The 20,545-nt window shown below is 35.8% G+C and overlaps 1 protein-coding gene across 1 annotated transcript in view; it reads left to right on the plus strand.

The window, feature by feature from the left end:
• LOC149795569 (programmed cell death protein 4-like) overlaps positions 1-15,467 on the plus strand; it is a 38,606-nt gene extending 23,139 nt beyond the window's left edge. The window contains exons 5-9 of the mRNA XM_089965401.1: positions 1,008-1,220; positions 3,297-3,404; positions 5,454-5,564; positions 7,404-7,543; positions 8,019-15,467. Of these exons, the coding sequence (XP_089821527.1) occupies positions 1,008-1,220; positions 3,297-3,404; positions 5,454-5,564; positions 7,404-7,543; positions 8,019-8,079 (633 nt within the window). The 3' untranslated portion in view covers positions 8,080-15,467. The remainder of the gene's footprint in view (positions 1-1,007; positions 1,221-3,296; positions 3,405-5,453; positions 5,565-7,403; positions 7,544-8,018) is intronic.
• The last annotated feature ends 5,078 nt before the right edge of the window (positions 15,468-20,545 follow it).

Here is a 20,545-nt window from a genome sequence, read left to right on the forward strand (position 1 = left end):
TGCTGTTGTCATGTGAAATGGAAAAAAGAATTTCCAAGGATTACATCAAGTTGAGAGATAGCAACAAGCCATTGAGGTCCATAGGGTTTGGGACAAAAATTTGTGTAACTGTACTAGTGGTAAATAAAGTCTATGCATACTTTACACACTTTTCAGTAGAACATGTTTATCGTTGCTGCAAATTCTGAATACTGAACTTTTAATTATGTTTTCCAGCTTTACAGTAACAGTTTATATTATTTTGTTACACATTACTGAAAACTGGTCAAACTTATGGAAAAAATCAACTGCCTTACTGAGACGGACTTGTCAGGGTTTGCAGGTCTGAGGTAGGGAATAAGCTACATTATGTTCTAATTGGTGGTCATTGTTTACTCAAGACTGGAACAAACAATAACCACCAATCAGAATTCTATGTAACACATTTTAATGCGTGAAACACCTGAAGTATTTTAGTCATTAAGAGTAACTTGGTTCATAAGTGGTTATTGAATGATGAATAAAGTGGTTCATATAGGGAGAACACATGGAATGTGCCCTTTATGTTGAACATGGAGTTAGGATCAGAGAATTAACATAGAATCGTTGATTGTGGCTGGCATTACGAAAGTCACGTTGTAATTTGTAGAAGGCGAGTGACTTTGTCAATAGGTTTTTCTTTTTCCTTTACTTAAAAGAAATGAGTGCCCGCGCAAGCTATATCTGTCTCCGATGAATTCTCAATTTAGAGAATAAAAAGTAAATGGCTATCAATTATTTATGACTGCTGAATATTAAACGTAGTTTATATAGGGTAAGTATCATTTTGTATCAATTCTATGCCTTTTGTATTAGTATGTGTATCTGTGTGGCAAAATTATTGACGAATTGATGAATCATTTCACCCATGTCTTTCATGCTGTATTTATCTTTTTGACTTGATTCAGCTGTATATAACTTTTACATAAGCACAGTACTGATTTATGTGGGGCCACATTGTGGTAAATTTCATGATTGTGTTGTTTTAGGTAATTGGCCAGTTCATGGCAAGAGCTGTTGCAGACGACTGTCTTCCTCCAAAGTTTCTGAGCACGTACAAGGGTAAAGTGGATTGTGAACATGTGCAGTTTGCCCTGGAAAAGGCTGAACTTCTCCTTAGCAAGAAACATGGCATTGTGAGATTGGATAATATCTGGGGAACGGGGGGAGGAATTCGTCCAGTAAAATACCTGATAAAACAGGTAAGAATGCCACTGTGCTAAATTTATCTTTTGTCAAATTTCAGCGAACTTGGTACCATCTGTTGGCACTGTAATATTACTTGGCATGAAGGTAACAGTAACAATAGAGTGTTCATTCGAATACCATGCAGATCCCGGATGCACCAGTTTTCATTTATTTTAAGAAGGAGGTAGCTCTTTATTAACCCAGGAGCAATAGACAGCAATTAGTTATACTGGCCTTTAATGGGGATTTTTTTTTTTTTTTTTTTTATCTTTTTTTTTGTAACTTGAATGAGGAAATTAAATGTTACATGTGGAGTTTTTTTTATAAATGAGTAATACAAACAAAATAATGTTAAGAAATGGGATATTATAAAAATCTGTTGTGGGTATGGTTCAGTTTCATTAAATGTCCTGATAGCACTACTACTGTAAATAATTCAGTGATTAATTGAAAAAACCTTGAGCTTCAGGGTTAATGTTCTTTGCTGTGAGTATTTACACAGGTATGGTACTATGTAAGTGAGCTTTAGATTACACTAATTCCAGTTACAGTATATGTATGTTAGCAGTTATTAAAAGTTGGTGCTGCGACATCAAGCGATGGATCAGTTAATGTGTTTAAAAATGTTACCTTATAGATAACATTCAAAGCTGATCAGTTGGCTTATCTGACTGTAAGGCCAAGCGAGTTTATGATATGGACCTTTATTTTTAATGCATCTTCTATTTACAGTTGCTATTTTCAACTTTATCCAAAAAATGGACAACAGAAGTTGACACAATTTAGAAAACATTCTAGAATGAAGCTCTTCAGATCATGCCATTCAGTTTCAAATTGTTGCCACCATACCAACTTCTCAAAAACTTGTCAGTAGAATTTGACCAAAATTAGAAATGTTGTTGTGGGGTTTAACGCCATTTTCCAGCACATGATAGGCTATGCATGGAGGCCACTATTAATGGTGGAAGAAGAACCTGGGAAGAACCACTGACCCCCGAGAAGCTACTGGCAAGCTTTCTCACATACCCATATTGGCCGAATCCTAGACTTGAACCCACGCAGAGGTGAGATGGCAGTGAACCGTAACGGAGAGCGCTTTAGACCACTCGGCCACTTGACGTATTGTCCGAAAGCATCTGGACATAAAGAACTTTAAAAGCTTATACAATTGATTAGTATCTACTAGCAAAAAAAGGCTGCCATTACTAAAAATAACATTTAAAAACTTTAAATGGCTTTTAAAACTCAAAAACTACTTAGCAGAATTTGACCAAACAAATTTTACAGAAAGCGCTCTGGCATTAAGGACTTTTAGATTCATACATGAAGCCAATCTTCCTTCGGATGTGGTTGATGTGACTAATACTAGAATTGAGCTTGAAAAACCATACTGAGATTTGACTGAATTTGACACTGAGCATTAGGGTATGGGCGGTTTTTATTTTGTTTCAATGATTCCAGTTTGCCATCAAATATAGCTGCAGTTTTTGTAGGTATAAAAAATATTTAATACTGTTTTTAAAAAAATACTGAGAGAAAAAACATTTGAAAAAAAAATGATTTACATTGTCTCAGAGGCGAACCCACTATTGTATATGGCTGCACTGATTATAAATAGATAAACATTCACATGTGAAAACTGATGCTGAACAGAATGTGATCAACATTTACAGGAAACATCCTGGCATAGATTCCTTCCAATATAAGACAAATGATGCTGATGTGTTATCAAATGCAGATGAAGAGACATAAACTAGAGAACATTGTAACAAAATATGCAATTAATAACATTGGAAAATAATTCTACAGAATGCGTTCTTCTGACCAAGATTTCTTAGCAGACTGTTCTGTTTGGCTATTAAACAGATGCCAGTCAGGTGAAGGATCTCGGGCCTTCATAGGCTTCGTTGAAATTAGTTTCTTGAATGACTTTGAGGAAAAGGACTACTTTATTACCAGACTTGGATAACGAAAAAAATTTGGGAGAGTGAACTGTTAATGGAAGGAACATTCTTTTGTGCAGTCCAACTGTACAGATGATCGTTTTATGCCACAATACCTTAAAAATAAATTCTCTCCATTTTTGACAGATTGTTTTACTGCTGAAGGAATACTTGTCCTCAGGAGATATAGCAGAGGCAACAAGATGTCTGCAAAATTTGGAGGTGCCACATTTTCATCATGAATTGGTGTATGAGGTAAGTGGGCAAAGAATTGTTTTTGTATTAGGGTCCAGTATTTCATTTTTTTACAGTTGTTAGTTCACCTCAAAAACTATTTGACTAATTTGCACATAATTTAACAGGTAGTTTTTAAAAAATGAAAACCTTTAAAGAACTGGTAAAATAATGCTTAAACAGAATTTAAGCAAATTTTAAACAGGTTTGCACAATCTTGAAGATACTTGAATTTTGGTGGTTAATTTGAAGTGCTTGAAGTTGAGGTCAGGTACTTGAAACACTTGATAATCCTTTATAAAAGTTATTGAATTTCAAAACGTGCATTTCATTGGAAAATGTTGATTTACTAAACTAAATATTGAGACCAAAAAAAATAAAAATCTGTCAAACTAATCAGAAATTCCTTTGGTGCTTATTACTGATCTGATTCTTTTTGCAGTTGTTATGGTAACTTGTATTTTACCTCTCCAGTCTTCTGTTGTCAGGTAGTGCATTGATCCTTCTATGCATACTGGGTGCCATTACATATCAGCCTTACTAGCAGAAACCTTTGTTCCACACAATGGAACACACCATTAATTGATTTGCCACATTTGCATGCAATCAATCAACCAGTTACATTTTAGCTTAGGCAAAAAAGAAATATGTTTCCAGTCTTCTGGCCATCCTCTATTTTGTTGCTAACCCTTGCACTATTTTCTCATTGTAAATTTTTTTTTTTTAATTCTCGAAAATTGATTTGTAACCCAGTACTTGTAGCTAAGTACATTATATATTCTAATCCTTATAATGTATTTACTTTTTGGAAAAAAATACCTACCTATACTAATTTTAAAACCAGTGCAATAAGAAGCACACACATTTTAATTTTTGTCGTTATAGAGAAAATGGTGGTCAAGAGAGATAGTGCCAAAAATAGAGAAGTTATTTGAAAATAAAAATGATGGAAAATTATTGACAGCCAGGCAGAGAAATTTACATACAGAATTTTTCAAGGCTGAAATTGAGATCAAAGGATTACTGAAATTGAGATCAAAGGATTACTAATGACATATTCATGTTGACAAGATGCTGCTTACTCGAACGAATTAGAGTTTTTTTTTATTGATCGTGTTGTAGGTTGTATTTTATTCTGCAATGATGCATTTCGTGGAATTGTACGTCTGGATTCATGGACAGTATCTGACAAGAGGATTAATTCTAGAAAGTAATTTCAATTTTATCTTCCTGCATGAGCTTTTTTTTCTTCTACTTGTTGCATGAAATATGTATTGTTGTGTGGTTAATTATATTGGGAACAGTTTACCAAATATAATGTTAAATAATGGAACAGAAAACAAACAATGACCAAATTCTTTCCAGTAACCCCCAAGAAAAAAAGTCAGATATTGTCATTGAATCTTGGCCATTAAGGCAGTGATAAGGTTGGTACTGCCATAGGTAATTCCCCTACTTAGCTCAAATGCATTACCTAGCTGCAGGGCTTGGGATAAAGAGTGATGTGAATGGATGCTGTGTTGAGCCATTAAGGCCGCTGTAGCAAAGTTACTTGGTTACTCTGTGGTAGGAAGTGTATTTTCCAACATGATTTCAATATCTTCCTCTTAAAAATCACTGAGCATAATTTGACAGAAATTTATAGAAAGCAGCATCCAGGCATTAGAGCTTTTGATGCAGAATTCGTTCTGGCATTGAGGCATTTTAGTGTTCAGCAGATGATGCTGATGTGCCATAGAGATACGAAGAAATATTGAAAAAGAGTTGTTTCTTATACAATAAATGGCAATGAAGATATTTCTACAAAAAGCATCCTACTGATACAGATTTCTTGGGCAAATTCTCTTGCCTTTCGGTGTTAGATGCAAGCAGACCGTGATTTCAGGCCCACAGTGCCCTTAGGTTTTTTGTTGCAAATGAAAGTCAGCTACTTCAGGTTTCAGATTTTTTGGTTCATTTTATCTCTGCAAAAAGTAGTTAGCATATTTTTCCATTGCAAATTTTTTTGTCCTCCTTTCTATGAAAAATTCCGTCTAAATGGTAACATATTACTTTTTTTGTTTGCTTCAGGCTACCTACTTAGTGCTAGAGGATGGTTCTGAGAGATCTGCCACCCGCATGTGTCAGCTTTTCAAGTCGTTGAGTGACTATGTGATTATCACGCCAGAACAATTTTCTCAGGTAAATTTAAACTAAAGTACATTGGGTACAGGAACTGTTTTCATACCTTGATAGTGTAACTGCCACTGATATACACTGTGATGTACTCATTTCTTATAGGTGTAGTCAGCTCTGATTTACACTACAGGGAATAACAATTCCTATGCTAAACTTGCCCAGACAACTAAAGTTTATTGTTCAGATAGAAACTTTCATGTTACTAGGCCAGTGTTTTTAAGGATAAATAGCATTTTTATATGGCCTTCCATGCATTCTCTACACACAACTAATAGGTAACCTTATCCCCTGTGCAGGGTGGTGTGCTGTTTTGTAATTAGGTTGAGCTGTAATCCTTTTGTGTTGTATACCAGGTACTTCAGAGTCTGTTTCGAGTTAAGCCAGCATACATTATCGAACCACATACAACAACACTTAAGTATACTTGGAAATCCAGTATTCATTAAATATTGTCAAGATTTCTAAGGTTATTTATCTGGAAAATTTGTACAGGAGAGGGAAGATATCTAAAGTGACATCAAGATATTTACATAATTGATTAGTTTAAGTATTTTGGAACAGCTGATCTTACAACATTGTGGACACTTTCTTGTGCATTATTTTCGACAAGGCAGTTTGGTGAATTAAACTTCTTGTTCCCATGTTCAGCTTCAGCAAGAAGAATCAGAATTTAACTTTTTGAAAGAGCAATGATGTACAGGTGTGTGAATATTTGATGAACAATGGGTGTTTTACACTTTCTAGTGGCTGTTGTCCATTTTTTAGCAGTAAGGGTGTACACGGATGTTTGGGTCTTTTACTGATCACTATCAAAATACTGGGATGATCACCTTTCAAGGAAATGGTTGTAATATATTTCTTGACACTTAAAGTTCTTCTTTATAAAATATTTTGTTTACAACAAAAAGAATTTTTACATTTACGGAATACTGTCAGTCACCAAAAATATGTATGCTTAACATTTGTACAAATTCAGCAAGACAACAGATGTTGCAAAAATTATATATGGCTTTTGCTGACCATGTGTACTGCCCAATAGCAGGTTGCAAGATTGCTTTATGAATTTCCTTAAGCTGCACAAATTTAATTTAAAATATTATGATTAAATTGATTTGTTGTGTGTCAAAACTGTATTGTTTAAATTATTTGCAGACCTGGTTATTTGTTACAGACGTTACTAGAGAGCCATGTTGATGCAGTTGTCTCTTCACAGATATTTAGAGAAGAGTTTATCGACTATAACAGGCTATTGACTTCACACTGAAACCATGTTAATCCAGACACTTTTGCTCCAACCAATCTAGCACTAATAAACCTTAAAGACAGATTAATGAATCACTCTATACATGGGGAATTTTTTTTCCACAGATTTTTTTTTGTACAGAAGAAACATTAGGATAAACTGAATCTGGATTAACTGCATTTGAATATAAATTTGCTTATTCACAGGTTATTATGGTTCAGCTATCTCCAAGCAGGACTGTTATAATTGGCTGGCTATACAGTTGCCAGGAGGGAGGTAGGCGGGATATTATTTTTTTGGAAGATCATGTTCTTTTATTGTTATTTTACTTAAATAGATGTGCAGCTTTTTCATTACAATACCTTTGTTTAGTTATTATTTACAGGACCATTCATTAAAAAAAATGAACAGTGTTTTCCTGGGTGTTGGGGCAATGTTTGTTTGAGGCACTGTTACGTGAAGTGCAAACTTGCAACAGCCCTATCTCCAAGTGTCCTTGGCAAAGAGACATTCCTACCGTTTCCTATACATGATATAGCCAACAGTATACTAAAAGTGCCATTAAAACAAAAAAGCAATCAAACATTTTTTCTCTACAGGGATTCAGGAGAGTTTGTGACAATTTGCCTGACATTTGTCTGGATGTTCCGTCGGCCTATTCTCTCCAGGAGAGGTTTGGTGAGATGTGTCATAGGGAGGGAATTATGTCTAACAAAGACTACCAGGATATCCCCCAGAGGTAAAGTTACAAGTTAACTTAGATTCCTTTGAACTTTCACCAGATTTATTGCCTTTAATAATGGTCAGTGTAGACATTATGACGTGTATCAGTCTTATGCTGTTATCATATTTTAGACAAATTTTTCTCTTTAAGGTGGTATATATGTGTACACTGAAGGTGGTATACATATATGTACACATACCCACACTCTTACACCCAGATCTACTGTGACAAGACTGGCAGACCAGAGTCTTGGCTGGTTGGTCTGTTCAAGCTGGACTTATAAACGTGTGTGTGTGTGTTGAGGATGGACTGCAGATACATTTCTGTGAAATTTTTAGTTGAAATTTGAGTGATCCAGTTACCAAACCTTGGTATTTTCAAGTCTTTCTCTACTGTGCTAATGTAAAAATACCTCCTTTTAAAAGAAGCAGCTTTCGTGTTCAACATCTAATTCAGATCAAAGTAAACAAAATCTCTTCTTTTTTTTCAGGGGTCGCAAACGTTTTGTGTCTGAGGGAGATGGTGGTCGGGTGAAGGAGGCTGTTCTGTGATGCGCTGCATGGGACTGTGACATTCCCAACAGGACCACTCATCTTTATCTTTACACAGTGTGAAAAGTCTGATCATTATCAGATTTGTGTAGATTCTTACCATTAGCTCTTTTCCTTGGAAAAAAAAATAATCAGACAGCCATTAATTGGCTTTGTCAGCAATCATGAGAAGTATTTACAAGCAGTTTTTTTCACCCATTGATTTAGAAAACATCTTTTTAATATCAGACAAGTTTTATTTCCACTTCAGTAAAAAGTGCATGTTCTCCGATGAATCTTGCTACCTCAAATTCTGCTGTGTTGGTAAGTCTAAGTCATTTTGGTACAATTACTTTGAGAAAGCTAGTGTAAACATACATTTTTTGTAAGTAAAACATTTGTGTCATAAATTTTCTAACATTGTTTAAAAACTAAGCTTTCAGTTCTGTTGACAGTATGCAAGATTTGAAACAAAAACTAAAACCATGTTGTCTCAAGACAGAATAGTTATATCAGTTGTGAATGTGCCAAAAAATCGGTCTGAATTATCACATTTTGATTGATTTAACATATAAGTAATGGGATAGATTGAACTGTGCGTTAGAAGTATTTTAAAAAACTGAACATAGCTGAATAATTTTTCTTGTTCTAAAGATTTAGTCCGTGTACAAGACATGTCGCTAAAGCTTTGGTGTCCAGCTTGATATTTAAAATTGAAGGATTGATATTTTGAACAAGATGATAAAATCTCTCTTCAAGTTCTTTCATTTATATACCACTTTGAAAACACTAGAGAATGTTTGTGCTGAAATTGCATATAGAAATTATAATTGTTAGGATTTTACACATTTCTGGTTAGAAGTCTGTTATCCTAGCTGTAAAGTCATGACCAAATCACTGTCACATAACTAAATTAAATAGAAGCATGGGTTTTCTAATTAAAGAAGCGTGTATACATCTTGGTACTGAATTGTAAACACTTGTGAAAAATGCTGTTATTTGACTGTTTTGGAAATCAAATAATGTTTGCATGGCTGAAGTATCATATCAATTTTGGTTTCATTGAGGTAGTGGTTTACTTGTATATTAAAGATATAATGACGACTTGAAGTATGAAAATTGTACAGTATTATCAATGATAATAATAAAACATGCTCTTGAAGCTTACCTAACTCGTCATTTTGGTGTGGTATTGCAGTTTTTTCTTGCTTTTGGTGATGAATCGATTTCACCAAGTAATACTTTTGGTGCATTTAAATTTATTTTGTGTCTTTCCTAATATGAAACTGTAATTGACCTCACTGAGGTTTATTGTTGCATTTTGGTCTATTTTTCACCTGGACTAAAAGAGCTTAGGGTATGGCATTGTGGTCCAGCATGCAATGTCTGTCAGTTTTAAACTTCTTTTTTAAGATGGCTGGGGTAATTTCAGCCACACTTGATAGGAATGTTTATCAAGACAAGCTGCTGTTCTGGGTTGCTCTCATAGCAGTGGTGTGGCTTACATAGCAACCAAAACGAAAAACTTATTTTTGACTTTCTGGTTGGCCAGGTTTATTTGGATTGAAAATGGTAGAATGGGGGAGGGGATAGCCAAGATTGTATTCTCAGAAGAACAGGTGACTCAGTTTTCATTAAAACTTAATTGGAATGTTTGTTAGGATGTACTTTATCAGAGTGTATGGAGGATGGCCCATTTAGCAAAGGTGTGCTGCTGTAGCAGCTGTGAGGAAAACCTGTTTTCAGCTATTCCAAAAGTGACTGAACCAAATTTGATTTCACTTGATAGGAACAATTTTTAGATATGCTGAACCAAATTTTTGGGGGTTTGGCTCTCAAGCAGTTGTATGCCTTCCGTAGCAGCCATGTAGAAAACCTGACATATCCAGCATGGCACAATCAGTTTTGATGACGCTTATTAAAAATGTTCCTTAGGATATAGTATTTCAGAATTGAGTTTGGGTTGGTTCCAATAGCAATGGTATGGTTTCCATAGCAATTGGATGCAAAATCTACAAATGTTCTCCTCTCCTATCAGGTATGGCAATTGTTAACTTTCTTTCCAAAAATTACCTTTCCATGTCAGACAAGATGAGATGAATGTAGTTATCAAGTAAAAGTCATACAGGTCATAAAGGTGTTCAGCACCCAGTTATTTCAGTAATGGATGTCTCTTTTTTTAGAATTTGATACATACCTTTTAATGGCAATTATTCACTTTATTTGGATCTTCATACATCCATATTCCTTGGGAACGTCCTTATTTACATGCCCCAAGAAATACATGTCAAAATCAATGTTAAAAGTATGGATATTTTAGGACAAGATTCCGTACAATCAAGATAGAATATTGATGTCACAATGAAAGCTACACATAATGACAAATAAATTTGTGCTACCCTATATTCTGATGATTAGATGCACTGTTCTTGACCCAGTTTTGTACCTGGCCACATTGTAAAAGTCCACAACACTGAATAATTTTCATCTGGAAATTTTTTGATAGCAGTTAAGGTGCAGATCATTCAGTAACAATGAGTGAATAGACGTTGGTCAAGCAAAATTAATATTCTATTTTAAAACAATAACTTTAAAGAGTAAATGCACATACCTATATGACTTTTACTATAAGATTAACACATTTCACAATTCGTATGAAAAATGCAAATGAACCATCTAGTCCAGCTGAAGCTACTAAAAGTTGAACCACAATTTTAAATGTCAGATACAACTAATTTGAATCAAATGCCTGGAAGTTGTCCCGGCATGGATGTTTTTCAACCCAGTTCACCAATATTGGCACTACATTTGCCATTTTGCCCACTGCAAAACAGCTGGGCTCGAAATTAACTTATTTTTGGGTTCAAGTAGCATTTTAGTATTTATAATAGCAAAATTCAACTATTTTAATGTACCCTAGCATAATAGCAAAAAATTCAACTGTTTTAATGTACCCAAGCATAATAGCAAAAATTCAACTATTTTAATGTACCCTAGCATAGTTAATATTTTCAACATGTATCACTTGTAAGAAACTTATAGCTGCATTTTTTTTCCAATTGGCAGTTTCTGGCATATAAAAATTCTAACTTGCAAAATGATTGCTTGTCAGGATCAATTTCAAACCTTGGACAGGTGAGCTTTGTCAGGCGACTTGTGTTTCCATGTTTCTTTCTAAACCTGAAAATGTGTTATGGTTTTGAATTTAATCTTACTGTTTCTTTTTTTACTTCTGCACATCTTATTTCTTTTGTGATTTTCTTAACACAAAAATTTAGAATACATGTACCTATTTTATTCATCTGAAAATAATTTTGTGTTAAATTTTCAGTGGATAAACATTTTTTAAAGTCTCTTTTACTGCCTCTGGTTCTTTGATCCAGCATCTTTGATTCTGTGTTCACTTTTTATACATCTGACATTTTGGCACTATTTTATGCCATGACCCATTTTGTCAACTTGTCCTACACTGCATGGTAACTTAAGTTTTACAGTTTGTACCTCCACTAAATACTGGATAGCTTGCACTTGCTCTAAGGAAGAACCCTTTTGATTTTGGCATCAAAGATCAACTTAGATTACTTTGAGTGAAAGTTAAATGGTTTTGAACAGTAACATGTACTGTGCCATTTGCAATAACAGAACTTTATGGATGGCTTGCATATGGGGTAAAGAAAAACCCTTTTGATTTTGGGATCAGAAAGACAAGGTTAGAGTCCCTGTGACAGAAAGAACAAAAATGGCTTCCATAAAGTTACTTCAAGTTGTACATTATAAGTATACCCTACTTAATGTTGGGGATGCTTGCATCAGAAGTACAATGTATAGTGAAGCAAATGTTCCCATAGTAATATATTAATAAGCGGATGCATACACATAGGCAGAAGAAGAAAAAAACAGACATGGCTTAAGAAATCACAGCATCATAGATGGTCATTAGATTTGTGTGCATCTCTCTTGGCTGGTTGGGCATGCACACAAGCAACAACATAAAAACCAATCACAGACAATTTGTAGCCAAAAGGGGTCTAAATTATTTGGCAACATAATAATGAAACAACATTGTGCAAATCAGCATATAGTACAGTACAGACCTGAACTAAATTCTGAGGATTGCTTGTACTTGAAGCAAGAAAGAATTCCATCAATTTTGGAGTCAAACATCAAGGTTACTGACTGAAAGAAAGAAAAAAAAAATCTTTTTTTTTTTTTTTGCAGAATCACTTTAATTCTAGACCTTGACCTTGTAGAGGGCTTAAGATATTGAAGAGGTCTGTTGATTTTAGGGTCACATGATCAAAGGTCAGAGTTACTGTGACTCAGAAAAATTGGTTTTGCAAAGTAACTTGTATATTGGCGTAACTTCTTTGATCAAACCTTTTGGTTTGCACTTGGTAATAAATAAAGCATCCTAATGGTTATGGTGTCTAGAGATCACGGGTCAAATCTCATCAGAAAGTAATGGCTTCTGCGCAGTAGCTTTAGTTCAAGACCAAAGGTCCAGGTCACTTTGATCCTTTGGTGAATAAGCTCCAGGGCTGACTATGCCCCTACAGAGAGGATTCTCAAACATGGGATGGGTATATAAATATTGTATTTAGCTATGTGTTCAAGTTGTCTAAAAAATTTCACAACTTGTTAGTTAGGACTTTGTTCCATTTCTTACACCCAGCATGACAAATCATGTAAGTTATCTACGGCAGGGTAATCCGATGCTTGTGAAAACCATCCATATTGTGTAGTATAAAAATGACATGGGGTAAAAAGGTACTGCTTAGGATGGTGCAAGTTCCTCTGGCATTGGTTTACCTTGACACTTCAAGTGATTTTTCAATCTCTGTATCCTTTGTATTTCTCCATTAGTTATTTCATGCAAACAGCTGAACATCCAAATTTTAATTGTGCTTCAACAGATCAATGCCTTTACATAATTAGAATGGCAAATCATCAGTCTTTTCATGTGTAGCTCATGATCTTTGTCAATGGTGTTTGCCAGTTACAACTTTTTTTAAGGGTGTCCGAGTTAATGTAAATCTTGTCACACACCTGTTGGATGTAAAATTAGAGTTTTGTTATTTTTTTATATGTTATCGAATTCATATCGTTTCAGAGATGGGTTAATTTGTGAAGTAATTTTATGTATTTGAGTCTTCTTTGGCATTTTTCTTCCAAATATGGTAAAATGTCAGTTATGCAGATTCCATTTCTCCAGATTTTGTGGTCATAAAGACCAACATCAACTGGATGTTTAATTTATTCTATATAGATGTAACATTTATCAGAATTACATGTTATTTGGACAAAATACATGTCTTAGATGGATCTGGATAATTTACATTTCACTGTACTTAATGTACTTGACTGTTTTGTAGATAATGAAAGAAAACTAATTTTTTGTTTTCATTAAATTTAAAGTGATTTCCACATCTTTTCATGTAAATATTTGCTTGATTTATTTTATTAACTGGTTATTTTTTTTAAAGGATTTTACAAAAAATTTCAATGAAGTCAGTTGAATTACATGTGATTTATTTTTTATTGCTCTATTCGTGGGCAAGTGCACAGTTTGAGCATGTTGTGCATACATGTATGCATCGGTATGAGCACTTTGGTTATATATTTTGACTTGGAGGGGTTTTGGTTCATCCTCGATAATGGAATAATGTCCGTTTTCCTTTTAACAAATACATCTTGTATTAATAAGATAATATGGCAAACAATATGGTCATATTAAAATTAGTAACAAAGTGCAGATCTGCTATCTTTTCATTTAGGTTTTTAAGTGAGGCAGCTCAAATTTTGATAATGATTTGACTTCATGATAGTCATTTCCTTTGGATATTGTTTCATCAGAAGTAGAAAATGCAATTTAAAGGAAATAACCATAGTAAATTGTTGATACATATTTCAAATGATAATATGAATTCTGAAGTTTGTGCTCAAAATAAAATTCAGAAATATATGGGTTTTTTTTTTTAGAGTAGTTATCGTGAAAAGGACCATAGTAAGAGCTCAGGAGTCGTGTTCTTCCATCTGATCTTTTGTAAATTAGGATCACCACTACACTCCAAGTTGGGAGTTTTCTCATTAGTTTCAGTGCATATGATCCAAAAGTTTACATTTATAATAATATGATCTTACTTTCTGATCATTTGCCTCATTTAAAAGCTATTGAATTTTTTCTTTCCAATATAAAAGTACATTGTGCAGACATGAGAGAAGCCGATTTCTCGTAAGCATAGAGCATATTTGTGCAAGATGAGTGCTACACATTATTTTACATTGGTTCCTTTTAAAATGTTGAAATTGTAAAATATTCTACCTTTTGTTTTCACTATAGAACAGCCAATGTTTATAACTGAAACTTCAAACCATTATTACCAGACTTGATTAGACCAGAACTAGACCGTGCTGTGATACTGAACTGTGCTGACATATATGCAAATAGAATAGAAACCTTTTCAATCTCAAGGTGGCTTGTTTCTCACTTTTTGCCCACATGTAAATTTCTTGTTTGAAGTCGTGTTTTTTCCAAGTTGGAACCAAATTCTAGTACTGGTTATCATCCATGTTTGATTTTGGAAAGCTCAGTTGGTTGAATGTTGAACTTGTAATCCAAATGTTACAAGATTGATACCAACTCAGACCAACTCTGGTGACAGCCCTGTCTATTTTTGGGAAAACTGGTTTATCTGGTTTTGGGAAGCTCATTTGGTTGAATGTTGAACTTGTAATCCAAACAACTCAGGTTGACAGCTTGTCTATTTTTGGGAAAGCTGGTTTGTGTGGTTTTGGGAAGCTCAATTTGTTGAATGTTGAACTTGTAATCCATATGTTACAGGATTGATACCAACTCATGCCAGCTTGGGTTTGACATCCTGTCTATTTTTGGGAAAGGCACTTGGCTTCCATTTCTTCAACATTTCATATAGCCAATATGTTGACACTTGCTGCTTTGAAACAAACAACAACCTTTCTCTACATCTTGTGCATTCTTTATCTTTAGGCATAATTGCAATTGTCTGTGTCAAAAAGGAATTAAAGGTAGGGGAGAGGAGGTAGTGGAATGGGGACCACAGAGCCTTGGAAAATTGGACATTGGTTAAAGACTCACAAAAAATTTATAATAAAGTATCAGACTGGAAGGTTTGGGGGTTTCTCAGTTAAAGGCACTTCAATTTTTATTTTTTATCGTGCAGAGATCTTGAAACGAAGGGGACTGATCAGGGCAGATTTAAAACTCTCACCTCAAAAAATTTACAAGATGGAACCTTGTGTTGAAGGTGTGCCACCTTGACTTTGAAATGGTAACTGTTAAAACCTTAAGTAGTCTGTAGATAGATTCACAGCATGTTCCCTTTCCCAGTTTGTCCCCTCACAAGAAAATGAAATAAAGAACAGAAAATTGGCGTATTAGTGTTATCATTGTCCCATTTTCCTAATTTTTTGAAAACAATTTATATGCCATCATAAGACAGCATATTTTTTTTTGTGGTGTTCATAAATCCATCTGTTACCAGTGTCAATTCTGCACAATAACCCTGTCTATTTCTGGGTCAAAAGCTTAAAGATTAAGGTCGCTGAAAGAATAAAAATGTTTCTGCACAATAATTCAAATTCACCATCTGCAGCTACCAAACAATATATGGATCGTTTGCACTTGAGGAAGCCTATTCATTTGAGGTCACTGTGACATGGTTTCTGCACAACACAATTACTTGTAAGTAGTAAATGGGGTGAGATTAGCGACAATGGGAATTAGCATTACAGAGACCCCTGGGTCAGATTAGCGACAATGGAAATTTAACATGGCGAAAAATCGTGGGTCAGATTAGCGACAAGGGAAATTAACATGGGAATAAATCGTGGGTCACTCTAGCGACAAGGGGAATTTAACATGGAACTATAGTGTGGGTCTGTCTAGCGACAAGGGGAAATTAACATGGGAATAGAGTTTGGGTTTGTCTAGGGACAAGGGGAATTGAATATGGGATTTTTTTTAAAATTTAAATTTAAATTTAAATTTAAAAAAGGGGTAGGCAATGGAAAGGCTATCTCTTTTCGAGAAATATGGCTGGCCCTGAAAAGGGCCTTTGGGTTTTCTTCTTCTGCTTCTAATTTCTTCTTTTTCTCCACCAAGTTCTTATTTTATCTCCAACACTCTTTCTCTTCTTCTCTTTCTTTTTCTCCTGCTCTTCTTTCTTCTTCTTCTCTTCCTCCTCTTCTTTCTTCCTCTTCTCATTTTCTTCTTCTTTTTCAATCTTTTCGTTCCATTTGCTTATTCTTATTCTTTCCTCTTCATCCTCCTTCTCCTCCTTTATCTCTTTCATGACACCACTAATCTTGTCCTTTACGTTTTTTAAGTTATTAATTTCCATCTTTACACGATGGGGACTATAGGAATAATGGTCTTCAACCAGTCTTATTAACATCTGCTCCATCATTCCTAAGTTGTCTAAAACGTCTTGTAATGTTTGTATTTTGTCCATTTGGTTAGAAGCCATCTTCTTTTTTTATTCTTTGCAGAATGGTTTGATCGACGAATACTATGGGTTCTTATACTTAAAGTGCGTACGTGAAGGAAAACATCCCCCTAAAACGTAAAATTGATCTTACCTAGATCATGACCAAACAACGCGCGAACGTGAAGGAAAACATCCCCCTACTTTTTCATTTCATATAATAAAACCCAAACTATACTTTTTCATTTCATATAATAAAAACCCAAACTATACTCTCCACATACGCTAAGAAACAATAAACAAAATCCATAATCTACTATCCACACAATCTTACGTGAGCGCTTACAAAACCCAAACTATACTCTTCACATACGCTAAGAACAATAAACAAATCCATAATCTACTATTCACACAATCGTACGTGAGCGGGTACAAACACAAACACAAACACACAAACACATACGCTAAGAACAATAAACTAATCCATAATCTACTATCCACACAATCGTACGTGAGCGCTTACAGAACCCTAACTATACTCTTCACCTATGCTAAGAAACAATAAAGAAACCCATAATCTACTATTCCCACATACATACCTGAGCTCTTACAAGCACCAACACACAAACACATACCCTCACACTATCTTAAAAAATAGTTAGTGTTTATAATCACACTACTCTACCTACACACATTGGCAAATCGATCGTTATTTCTTTTCTAGAGTATTGGGTAGCCCTGAAAAGGGCTGTTTTTTTTTTGTTTGGAACTTCATGGACACCTGGTTAATGGTGGCACCTTCCAGGCCTGGCGCCGCATACACATCTTATCCCCCAATTACTTTTTACCTTTTGGGGGGAGAGAGCAGAGGCAGGATATGTCGCTTCAGAATCCCAATTTTCGCTCTCTGGGATTCTGAAATTTCTTCTTCTTCTCTCCTTTTCCTCCTCCTCTTCTTTGCATCTTCTCTCCTCCTCTTTGTATCTTCTTTCCTCTTCTTTATATCTTCTCTCCTCCTCTTCTTTGTTTCTTCTTTCCTCCTCCTCTCTTATCCTTCCCTCCTCCACAATGGCTTCCGCGGCCAGTTCATTTAATATGCGCCTGGCATATTCCAGATGCACATGAAGTTCCAACAGTTTCTCCAGTCTCGTGTTCATTTTTGGTGTTGATCAATCAACAAGGGTAGCTGGACTGCCGAACGAGTTTCAATTTATAGTGAAAGCGCGGACGTGAACGAAAACATCCCCTAAAAACATAAAATTGATCTTACCTACATCATGACAATAAAACAACGCGCGGACCTAAAAGAAACACTCACTTTTTATGCTACCCATCACTATTTTAAATTTTTTTATAAATCACTTCAATAGACTATCCACATACGCAAAGCAATCCAATCTAACCCCCAAATTTACACCTCAAACACCAAAAAAAAAAGACATCATTTTAATCTACTATCCATACCAACTTACTTAACCACTTACAAACACAAACACACAAACACATACCCTCACATTTTTTTAAAAAAGAGTTAGTGTTTATTTTCACACTACTCTACCGACACACATTGGCAAATCGATTGTTATTTCTTTTCTAGAGTATTGGGTAGCCCTGAAAAGGGCTGTTTTTTTTGTTTGCTATGGCATTCTTTTTAGTTTCTAAGAATGCGATGTCCTCTGAGGATAGACTTTCTGGCGATAGGTCTGCTTCTTCGGAAAGAGAAGAAGAACTCTTTGGTGTCGATACGACAATCGACAAAGCCTCTGTCAGCTTCAGGTTGCTGCTGCTGCTCTTGTTGTTGTTGTTGTTGCTGCTGTCTCTGAAGTCTGTACTTCTCTGTCCATTCTTCTTTTTCCCTGTTCATTTCTTCTCTGAAGAGCTCTTCTATCAGGTCTTCAGTGATTTTTAACATTCTCACATTCTCTATTTCTTCTGGCTTCGGTATCAGACTGTGTCTGACCCTATGCAAATTCACGTAGGCTTCGTTGAGTTTAGCTAGTTTGGAACACATCTTCTTAGGAGGATGAGTCGACAATGGATGGTTAGACTGGAAACTGCCCCGGTGCTTAAAGTCAAAGCGCGGACGTGAAGGAAAACATCCCCCACACGGTTTTTGAGTCGCAACGTTCAGTGAGTGTCATGAGAGGGATAGTAAGAAATGAAAGAGCATCAATCCAACATTCTTATAGCTAAACAAAAGACAAAGGCATTTTTTTCAAAGCACAACATTTTTTATTCAAAAATCACTTAACACTAAACAACAACTCTAACATTTTTAACAATAATCCAACAATATAGCATCAAACAATTTTTTCAAAACACAACATTTTTTATTCAAAAATCACTTAACACTAAACAACAACAACTCTAACATTTTTTAACAACAATGCAACACTAAAAGTTTCTCCACTAGGTAAAGAGGGATAACAGTCTTCCATGGTTTCTAGTAATCTAGGATGACTTCTCTCAAACTGTTGATTTCTATGGTATTATCGAATTCTGCATACAGGATGACGTTCACCGTTTCATCAGGGTCTCGGTCTTTAAACTGAATTTCCACACGAATCTGGCCGGATTTTATAGGGTGGAAATGTCCCTCGTCGCTGCCTTGGTCTGGAGTGAAATCGAAAGCCCACAAAGCGTAGCCTCCTGCATAATCCTCGTACGTAATACCGTGACTGGTATTGGTTCCTAACTGTCCGGTGGCTTCGTACAAGGACAAGTACGATCTCAAGTAATTCTTTTTAAAGTCAGGTTCGAAAGGTCGGGTACACAAGGTCTTGCCATCGCGACTGACTTCGATTTTGGACACGCCAAAGTGTTGAAAGTAGAAAGGATTTTTTTTTCGGCAGCTCCGTTGAAGGCTGTATTCTCGACGATACCAACGATCAAACGTTTGGGTAACTGTCCTTGGAACAGATGATCTTCGATCATGGATCGCTGTCCCTTGGGAATGGTGAAGGTTTTCACTTCCACGCGTCGTATGGGATACTTGGCGGTCGTTCTGCTCAACGTCTGACTGATGTCGTTTCCCACTTTAGGTAACACTTCCACACGGCGTACGTAGAGTCTGGCTTCTAGGATTTTGGTTTTGTAACCGTCACTATCGGCCATCAAATGGAAAGCGGCACTGCTACGATTCAGTCTCAGGCGGACATCCACCCCGTTCAGCAAATACTTTTCTTGCAACCACATGTCCAAATGCAAACGATCCATCAGTTCTAAACTTGTGTCGGCTCCCGTGATTCTCTTTCTTCGTTCTACAAATCCATCATTGTTGTCTTTCTTTTCATCAGTTTCCAATATTTCAAACTTGGTAGGTTCGTCAGCTTCCCATACCACACAGGCATTGAGATGAGTGTTCTTGGCATCTATTCCGTATGTCAAGAGATTTTCCAGGTAGGCACGATAAGGGTAAGTATCCATGCTGCTACTGACCAGTTTGTTATTCAAATACAAGTCCACTCCACTGAACAAGGAATGCATGAAATTGTTGACGGGAGCTACTGCTTCATCGTCTATAGCACCTCCAGTCTTATCTAGAATTTTGACTTTCAGGTACAAGTAACTGCTATTCAGATCGATGTAATCTTCGGGCTGTCCTTTGATTTCAAACTCGATGGGAGCGGAATCGGTCAGTGAGGAGACGGGGTGAAATTCCACCCACTGGGATTCTTGCATCGTCATCATCGTGGGGGGCATGGCAAACAGATCCAGTTCCGTCTTGGAACAAGCGCAAGATTCTCGGTGCATCATTTTTTTGTCTCTTTTCTCAATAATCGAAAACGTCTAAGTCTCGAACGGTTCTTCTTTTCTTGGCCTTTCTCGCTTGAAGTCTGGTGAAAGGGTGTTTTCTTCGTCGTCTCTTTCTGCCTTGTCCTTGCTGAATGCTTGACTCGGTAGCGTGCAGGGCATTTATAGGTGTTTCTCGTTGGCCTAAAATGTCTTTGCCCGTTTGAAGCAAGACATTTTTGCCTGCCCTCATGAAGGCTTCTTTAGGGTTTTGTTTGTCGATGATGACATTT

This window comes from Sinohyriopsis cumingii, chromosome 7 (genome assembly GCF_028554795.1).
Source record: "Sinohyriopsis cumingii isolate HCF-2022 chromosome 7, ASM2855479v2, whole genome shotgun sequence".
NCBI classification, from domain to species: domain Eukaryota; kingdom Metazoa; phylum Mollusca; class Bivalvia; order Unionida; family Unionidae; genus Sinohyriopsis; species Sinohyriopsis cumingii.